General features: G+C 29.3%; 1 protein-coding gene across 1 annotated transcript; it reads right to left on the reverse strand.

The window, feature by feature from the left end:
• LOC118061477 (IRK-interacting protein) lies at positions 1–2754 on the reverse strand. The gene is made up of 2 exons (XM_035074919.2): positions 2224–2754; positions 1–1676 (listed from the first exon to the last, which is right to left on the reverse strand). The coding sequence occupies exons 1-2, from the start codon at positions 2449–2451 to the stop codon at positions 159–161; spliced, it is 1746 nt and encodes a 581-aa protein (XP_034930810.1). The 5' UTR covers positions 2452–2754; the 3' UTR covers positions 1–158.
• Positions 2755–10548: the final 7794 nt, after the last annotated feature.

A 10548-nucleotide genomic window follows, 5' to 3' on the forward strand; every position in this document is an offset into this window, starting at 1 on the left:
GAAGCAGAAATGAGAAAAACATATTTAATTGAGGAGATAGAAACAATGATTTTCTTTGTTATAGTTTTAGAGTGGATTTTCGTAAATAGAAAACATTGAGTCCCCTCGATCTCTATTGCTTCTGTCTCGATACATAATTGCAGCAGATGGTAAATCAATTAAGGCACGGGCTTGTACCTGCAAAGAACCTTGCATCTTAAGACCCTATCCTGGACATAAAACCCTGGCATCACCATAATCTTAACCCGGCTCTGACGGTGTGATCTCTGCCTATCCATGAACATATCTTCCATGAAATGTGGATCGAAGTTTCTGTTTTCTTCAACCCTCAAAATTCCCAGGGGTGGATTGAATGAGAAGGCAAGCAAATGAAGCAACCATATGCATTTAGCAGCAACAAAAAAGGCTTCAAGAAGGTGTTCAGGCCATGTTGCAGTCCAATTTATTGTTGTAATAATACAACTCATTTTCTGATCACAAAACTTGCTAAACTCTTCACTGTAGTACTTCGTCCCTTTCCTTGAAACTTCATTCCAGCTTAGATTTCGCAATGCAACGAACGACGAAAACTGTGCTTGACGATCTTGGTTTGGGTCTAGATTCTTTGGTGAGCCATTCTTTTGAAACACACAGTTCTCAAAATCTTGGTAGAGTGATTGGTTTATTATGGCTTCCAAATGGTATAGAACTGCCTTTGAATACTTTGATTTTAGAGACAGTTTATATGGTTGAAGAAGCAAGTTCAAGCTGTCCATGAGAGTACTATCTGTTTCCTCAATCTGTCCTAAAGTCTTGCAGAATTGTTTCACTGAAAGTCTTGCTTCCGATACTATCTGCAAGAAACCTTCCACCATCACCTCTTCACTTACCGGCATCAAGTTTTCTCCGTTTCCATCAATGGATTTCCCTCTATTTGGCAAGTTTCCGAGCTTTTCGACAACTTGTGAGTCTTTTGCTTGTGTTGCGTGCCTTAAAGCTTTCTTTAACTCCTCACAGTAACTCTCCAAGTACTCAAGCTTGTACCTTAGGTCCCCCAACGAAGATTTCATCTCAGCAACCTCCGTTAAGGCTGCATCTCTATGCTCATTTGCTTCCATCAATTTTCTCTTCAATGATTCAATTGACAATATCCCCAAGTCCTTGAAAGTCTGCGAAACCTCCTCGGATTCGGTTTGGTTCGACAAATTATCATTCTTCTGCTTCTTCCTTAACTTTGGAAACAACCAAGACATCACTCTTCGATTTTTCGGTTGTGATTGAAGGGATGAATGAGAATCAGTCAATGGCACAACAATATTAGAATGCTTGCTATTCTTGGTCACCTTTTCAGACTCGGTAGTTATTGTAGCCGGCTTGCATCTATTGAAAGATGATATGGATTTGAAGTCTGCCAAGCTATTCATCCTAGAAAACTTGTAAGATTCTGTTTCAGGCTGATACACAGTGATGTTGTTTGCTGATGAACTAGTCACAGATTTTTTATCTTCAGCTGGACAAACATTGGATATGTCGGAAGGAATTCCTTTCCTTGACGACGAATTATCCTTCTTATAATCTGATAACACAGTTTCATAGCCACTTCCTCCTTCTAGGCCAAACTCATCCCAACTTTCTGATAATGTTCTTGCTTTTGTAAGAATCTGATGATGTCCCGGTAACCGTTCATCCTCATAGCTCTATAGAAAAAACAAAAGAATTCATTACCATTTGCTGTAAAACTTCCATTGTCATACATTAAAAGTAGCAATTATCCAAGAGTTAAGAGATTTTTTTTTAATTATTAGGAATGAAAATCAAAGTTAAAATCCATGAAGGGAAACAATGAAGAGGCTACAAATTGTAATCTTGGTTAAACAATAAAGATTCTGTTTTTAGATTTTTTTTCCACTGAAAAATGATCAAACTGTTCTATGAAAGAAAAATCTAAAATTAGGAAAATCTAATTAAGGAATCTATTAAAGATTAAAATAACTAATACATATAATAAGATTGTAACAAATAATGTCCCATTCATAATATATATTCTCATAAATCATGTTGTTTTGCCAGTTCAATCACTAGAGTGAAAGCTCCTATTTGATGTTGAAGCAAAATATAGCAAGAAAACAATGAAGCAACAAAAGAAAATTAATTATAAAAAATACCCTTTTGAAATGATGTTAAAATGTGAATAACAATAAGTAATTAACCAGTGAAGAAAATTCAAAGTAAGCTGAAACTTACAGGGGTAAAAACAGGGTAATCTTGAGCAGAAAAGTATGGAACAGAGCGTGAAACAGGGGAAGAAGATGGGAATCTGAGATTAGCAGGGCTGTTTCCTTGCATTAAAGCAGCATGTAAGGCTCTAAGATCCACTGCCTTAGAAATGGCAGCCTGCAATTCTTTTCTACTAACATCCTGGTTGGTGTTGTCATGGTTTTGTAAGCTTTGCAAAGCAGCAGCAGCAGCCATGAAAAACAGAGTTAAAAACAGAGCATATAAACCGAAGAAAAGAACAAAGTTTGAGCAATTCTATGAAGTTATCAAAAAGAGCAAACTGGGATTTCAGTATCTAATGGTTGGATTGGATTTGCAGAGATGAAGATGATATGATATCTAATGAAGCTAGCACCAGAAACATAGCAAGAGGGAGGGGGAGGGGGAGATAGGGGTATCTAAAATCCAAGGAGCTTTTGTCTTCGTTCAAGATAGAATTTGAGCGTGTGAAGAATTTAGAGATATGGAAAGTTGTGGCAGTTTAAGCATGACATGAATAGGATCTGCAGTTTAAAAAAAAAAAAAAAACCATATTTTTCTAAAACAAAAATTCATAGATAATATTTAGATCATAAATTGAAAGGGTTAATTGAATAAATCTAAAAAGAAAATAGATTGGTAGCTTGATTTTGATCGGATCAGCTTAAATTGTCCTGTATAGTTTTTTTTTTTTTTTTAACTTGAAATTATCTAAATCTCGGGTGGACTGATGATGATGATGATTCAAGCTCTGAAATTATATGTGAAATAATACTCATGTGTAATGATGGCACCACTTTGACTTTGAATATGATTAGCTTCAGGTGACTATCATCAATACCATATATTCCATTTGCTTTAATATTAGGTAATTATAACAAATGATCATACACGTGGTTTTTCTACTTAATATACGCTGAGAAAATCAAGTCTATTATTAATAAAAAGTACATCAAAATTATATGAAGATTGTGTTTTTAACACCCAAACCAGTCTAAAAATAAAATAAAATAAAAAATAGTAAAGAAAAGAAACTCAAACTACTTTGATTAGGCATGGTTTATGGTAACAATGATGGGCAAGAATTTGAAATTTGGTGTTGTTAAAAACCTTAAGAATGTTAATAAATTTGAAATTGTAGATTCAAAGTTTAATAAAGTTGTTTTTATTCCAATTATTTAAAAAAATAATAGTTTTTGATGTGGAAAAAAGAAAATGATGAAAAGGGAGGTTAAATAATCAATTTAATCTAATAATATAAGTTATAATGTAAAATCTTAATATATGATTTATATTATTTTTTAATATTTTTTAAAATAAAAGTTTTTTAACTTAAAATTTATATAAACTCATATTATTTTATATTTAATTTTTATTAAATAAATAAAAATTGTGAGATTCAAACTCGTGACTAATTAATTATTAAAATTATAATATTATATAAAAAAAATTATCTTATTCTAATAATTTAAATTATTAAAAAATTTAAAATATAATTTATATTATTATTATTGAAATAATATTCAAACATCATTGATGTAGTTTGACAGAAGAAAAACCAACCCATTGAGTACCTGTTTGGCATTGCGTCAAACCAGCTTTTCAAAAAAAAATCAATTTTTTTTTTTTGCTAAAATTGAGTGCGGTTTTGTAATTTTTGGATCGTTTTGATGTGCTGATGTCAAAAATAATTTTTAAAAAATAAAAAAATATTATTGGCATACTTTTCGGCACGAAAAGCTATTTGAAAAGCAACCGCTACCACACTCCCAAATAACCTGTAAGTGTTGCAAAAGAAATCTGAGGGAATCATTTCTTGCAAAGGGAAATCATTCGGTATTGTACTCTTTCTCTTGTCTCTCAACCTTTTGAACACCCAAGGACGACAGCCTATGACCTTTTACAGTTAGACTTTACATTGACAAATTTATCTTCTTTAGTGGTGCTGTAACTTATGTTTTTTAAATTATTTTTATTTAAAAAATATTAAATTGATATTTTATTTTATAATTTTGAGATGCTTGTTAAAAATATAAAAATATTATTTTAATATTTTTTAATTAAAAATATTTTAAAAAATATTATGCATCATATTATTAAATACATATTTAGATTATATCTAATATTGTCGCATTGCTTTTTAAAATTATTTTTATTTAAAAACTATTAAATTGATATTTTATTTTATAGTTTTGAGATGTTATGTTAAAAATATAAAATACATTATTTTAATATTTTTTTAATTAAAAAATATTTTAAAAAAATATTATGCATCCTACTGCCAAATACACACTTAGATTGTGTCTAATATTGTAACAGTTATTGCTTTTTAAAATATCTTTTATTTTAAAATATTTTAAAATATTTTTTTATTATTTTTTAAAATTTATTTTTAACATCAGACATCAAAATAATTTAAAAATATTAAAATAAATTTAGAAATAGCATTTTCAACACTAAATGAGCTAAAAATCATGTTAGGGTTAATTTCCCTTGATGGTTAATGGTACTGTGAGCTGTCCAAATGCAGTTTTTGGGCATGGGGTGGTGTGTGGGGGACAGACATATCCGATACCTTCCAGACAATGTTTGTCCTCTTTCCTTTAAACAGTGAATCTTGTGAGGTTTGGTGCCGCAGTGGGGACAGAAATGAGCCTTTTTTTTATTTCTTAGCAAATTTAAAAAAAAAAAAATCCACCACAGAATATGCAAGTCCCCTATTTTCAGTAGAAAACTTTTGGGACTAAACAGCAGTGTTATGAAACTAGGACTAGATTAGTCAAGTTTTTTATAGAAAAAAAAAAATTGATTCCAAGTGATTTCATTAAAATTTTAGATTAACTCGATACCCGATCAAAAATTATTAATTTTTTAAAAAATATTTTTTCTACTTTAAAAAAGTATTTTAATTTATATATCCTGTAACATGTTGTATAAAGTTTAACGACTAAAAAATATTATATTTTTCTTTTAGGTTTTAGTGTTTTTGTAAATGGAATTCCAAGTAGGACTATAGTATAATTAAATTTGGAATTCGTTCTTTTCCATAACCACTTTGTTTATAAAAATCTTTAGTTTATTGAAATTAACTTTTGTGAGCCAACCACCCCATGAAAAGGTTAGCAAGGTTGTCACCACCCACATGCCCACAAAAAAAGGTGTTCTTCTTGTTTAATCAAGGCCGCCATAAGTGCATAACATTATTTCTCTTGATTAATCAAACACCATTTCATTATGATTATGAACATCAATGATCAAATAATAAGTTATTGAAAGCCCACAAATTTGAAGAGGTTAGCGTGTTTAGTATTTTGGTATAGGGTATTTTATAAAAATAATTTTTAATTAAAAATATATTAAAATAATTTTTTATTTTTAAAATTAACATATCAGAAATATTAAAAAAGAATCTAAAAATACATTAATTTGATACTTTTTTAGATGGGAAACAATTTTAAAAAACAGATTGTAAATAAAAAACACACACTTAAAAAAATATTTGTTTTTATGTATATTTTAAAAATATATTTGATATGAAAAACATTCATACCTAAACCATGAAACGAGAAAGTTTGGAACCTAATCAAAAGTTAGGTTTCTTTGTTTTGACGGATAACTAAGTTAGAAAAGAAGTTGGTGACATGTTGTTAAACAAGGAGACAAGTAATTATGATCACAACATTCAAAAAGCTATATGTTGAAAAATAGTTAGAAATGTTGACAAGTAACGATGCGAAGGAAAAAGAACTCATTAAAATATCTAAAAAATATTAAATTAAAGTTACAAAAATATAAAAATTGTACTATTATGTTCATATCTGCAATTAAAATCACGCAGGCAGGTCCCATCAAAAGAAATTAATCACATTCAGCATTATTAATTAGTTTTGGAAAATTCTGTACATGCATGAAAACCATGTATAAAAGTCTTACGACTTGACTTGGCAAGTGATATAAATAATTTCCAAGATCATTGTATTAAATATCACAATTACATATATGTTTAGTATGGTAGTAAAAAATATTTTTTATTTGAAAATATATTAAAGTATTTTTTTTATTTTTAATATTAACATATTAAAATCATTAAAAAACATAAATTTAATATTTTTCAAGTGAAACTCATACCAAAACAGAGATATAGTTGAATTCCCATCACTCACATTTCAAGTTATATTTAAATAAATAATGAGTTATTATTCAGAATATTTTTTAAGTTATGCTTGTTTAGTGTTTTAAAAATACAAAGACAGATTAAAAAAAATATCATCATATTTATTTTGAGATATAAAAAATAGTGATAAAAACATAAAACAAATATATCTACATGATTCTTTCAAAACAAGAAAGATGAAAAATCATGTTTTCTTTATCTCATAGTCGATACACTAACGAAAACACTAATCTGATCTTTGCTCCTTTAAATAGAAGATCCCATTGGCATTTCTTTTGCTTGTATGATGGAGAACATGGTTGCCCATGCTTCGTTCCTGTTAAGATATATATATATATATATATATATATATATATATCTTAATGCATGCGCAAGGGGTTCAGTCAATAAATATGAGAGAATGGAACATCATTTTCTATCATTTCAGGGCAAGTACCCAATGATCAATGCCACTTAACCCCTAAATACTTCCTCTTTAAGTTATATATACATGTGTGTGTGTGTGTGTGTGTGTGTGTGATGATCAAGTTTTTCGAAAAGAGCTTGATTTGAGTAATATAAGAAGTCGAGGGATCTGCATGAATGATTTTGTTGCCTTTAATCCCCGAAATTCAGAAAAATATGAAATGTTTACTTGATTGTGGATACATGCTTGTGAACATATGCAGAGTACCTTTCCTTTTCCATTTCCTAGTCATTCACAGCCTAGCCTTTCAGAAAACAACAAGAGAGAGAAGGCTTTGGTGTCTTTTTCTCTGTGTTGAAAGGAATAAAGAAACCAACTAAAATATTCGAAGGATGCCATCAAGCACATGAGCAGCAATATGCAGGAAGCATGGCTTCCTTTTTCATTATGAGATCACCACTAGTGATCTACAAAAAATCCTTCACTTTTTGGTACGACATTATTCTGCCATGTAGAGTAATACTATAATAGATAACAATATAAATTATATCTTGAAATCTCACCTAACAGCTTAAAATATTAAGTTGAGATGGTTCTTTGAAATAATATCAATGTCTTAATAACTAACAATCACGAGTTTAAATCTCATCATTCTCATTTATTTAATAAAAATTAAGTAAAAAATAATATGGGTTTGTGTTAGTTTTAAGTTTAAATAGCTTTCACTTAAAGAGATGTGTTAGAGAATAATATAAATCATATTTTAAAATCTCACCTAACAAGTTAAGCTACTGGGTTGAGATGATTATTTTCTAGATCACTCTGCTGATTAATGATGAATTATTTTTATTAAAATGATTGATCATATTGTTAAAAATCTTTTTAGATGAACAAATTCACTGAATTAATTAAACCAAATAATAATAATAATAATAATAATAATAAAATTCGGCCCATAATATGAGGAATCAATTGTTCCAGTCCCAAGTAATAGAAGGTAGATACTATACAAAACCCATGAATCAGGCATAAGTTCTTGCTCGATAGATTCATGATATTCGGACAAAATTTGCATGGGTTTTCATTATGTTTTCTTCTATCAAATTAACACCTACTAATTGGTCAATAATATGAAGAATAAATGTACAGCTAATACATATATTAATCCAATTGGAGAGGCCTAGAGGGGATCTTTATGTAATAATAAATCATCAATGCATGAAGTTCGTCTTGTTTCACAAATATAGACCCTACCTTTGCTAAAGACAGATATAGTCGTTAGATGTTTCTAAACTTGCTCAAACCAAGAACATGTGTGGTCCTTCTATTCTTGTATTGTGACAATATAGGTCTTTTACTTTAAATTGCATCAGATCAACCCATTTAGACACTATTCAGCATTGAATTTCATGTGGTTATATTGTTTCAAGATAGGCCTTTTACTTTAAATTGGATCAAATCAACCCATTTAGACACCATCTTGACATCGCATTAATTTCATGTGTTTTTTAAAATGATTTTTATTGAAAAAGTATCAAAATGATACTTCCCCATGGTTTTGAGATCTTTCGCAGCCTCCCATAAACGGAGAGTTCCTCAGATATTGTCATTCTGATGTCGACTTCATCAAGCTGTTTCTTGCAGAATGGGCATTGGAATTAGTTTATCACTTGGATAGAAGGAGACATATAATTAGCGGCAGAAGCATCAGTTTGACACATACACAATCATGCGATTAAAGATCTGTAAGATCAATTGTTGTTATCTGTAAAGTGACAAGTGATCTAATATGGTTAATGAAACTTGTCTGCAGTTGGAACGTATAAGCTCCCACCACAACGTCTCGCCTCATTATTATTATTTTTTAAATAAACTAGATGACAAGTTGTTGTATTTTCTAGATTTTAATTATTGTGATGTCTGGAAAAATAAATTTTATATTTTTTTATTTAAAAATTTATTTTCAATTTATTTTTTACTTAAAACATCTAGAAAATAGCCTATATATCTTGACAAACCCATAAATATCCTTAAAAAAACCACACAAAAAATCAAATCAAATTGAAACAATAAATATTCTCGGGCTCAGATTTGTTTTTTTAGATAATTTTAAGGCATAAAAAACACCTAACTAAAACTCTCATCACCAAATTGAATTCTTTGATGCTAAGATCTATTATTCTGATGGTCAAAATGAGTATCAACATTGTTTTTGTTTTTTTTATTGCTGGAATTTAATAACCTTTCTCTCATTTCTTAAATGATAGATTAAAAAATAACAAAAATAAATTGTTGTAATAAAATTAAATTGAAAAAACATTGAGGTATTAGTTGTGTATAATTTATAAAAGTTAAGGACTAAATTAGACTTTTATGTTAACTTAAAAACCATCATCTATTTGTAACCCATTTTCTACTTTGATTTAATGTCTTTTAATTTTGTTTTTAGTCTGTAAATTTGATGAACCTGTCCTTCAATTTGACCCAAAATAATACAATCACAATGTTCAATAGGTACATAGGAAAATGTGAGAGAATGAAAATAACAGCGTGAAAGTGAAAAGATACTCCTTATATATTTTTAGCAATGTGACTTTCAGCCTTTTCTTCCTTTTATTTTCTCGACCTTTTATTTAGGTGAAGTACATACAGGTTCAATGTTGTTGCCGTGAAAACAGTGCCCACGGATCGCGATCCTGGTCAAGCTACTGCAAACGATCCCCACCGTCGATTTCTTCAAACTCCACGGTTCAAAATCTTTCCCCGAAAAGAAAAGGTTCTTGAATTTCAAGAGAGCCCGCCTAAAAGAAGCAATCCTAGGCCATGTTTGTTTCCAGGAATTCACTTTCCTGGAAACCATTTTCCTCACTTTCCTATGTTTGGCAAATACATGGAAAGTGAGTCAAAGAAAAGGAAATTCTGGTCAAAGGAAATGTTAACATTAATCTCAGGAAAGTGTTTTCCGGTTTTTATTCTTGGAAAACACTTTCCTGAGCCTGCGTTCTCGTGCTTTTGTAACTGTTCATGTTAATTGCACTGTTCAATGAACAGTGCAATTAACATGAACAGTGCAATTACGTATATTGTTTACTAAAAAATAGTGAACAGTGCAGTTCTCTTGCACTGTTCACTTGCTTGCGGAACTTTTTTTTTTTTTTTTTTTTAACATTTAAAAAAAAATAGTTTAGATTAAATTTTATACCTTAATATTTTATTCAATTTTATTACATGCTAAAAATATTATTAAAGTTATAGTTTTTGTCGGATGTATTTCATATGTAATGAAATTATAAATGGTTTCATGGAATAATAAAAAATATTTTACAACCTTATTTCGTATGTAATGGAATTATAAATGATTTCATGATATATATAGTTATATTTTATAAAATAAGCTATGTATGAATATAAGATATAATAAAAAAAAAATTAATCATTATACATTTTAGATTTCATTTTTTTTTATTGTAAGTGATTAAATATTTTATATATATTAGATAAATTTTTTTAAAAAATAATTTATTAATAAATTATTTTCCATTTCATTTTCCATAATACAACCAAACACTGGAAAGTGTTTTCCATAACACTACCAAACATCGGAAAATACTTTCCCGGAATTCACTTTCCAAGAATTCACTTTCCCCGGAATTTATTTTCCAAAAGGAATTCACTTTCCTGCAAACAAACGGAGCCTAGTGTTCACTACACTCTCCACCCGGACCTCCATCTT

This window comes from Populus alba, chromosome 1, assembly GCF_005239225.2.
Source record: "Populus alba chromosome 1, ASM523922v2, whole genome shotgun sequence".
In the NCBI taxonomy this organism is placed as follows: domain Eukaryota; kingdom Viridiplantae; phylum Streptophyta; class Magnoliopsida; order Malpighiales; family Salicaceae; genus Populus; species Populus alba.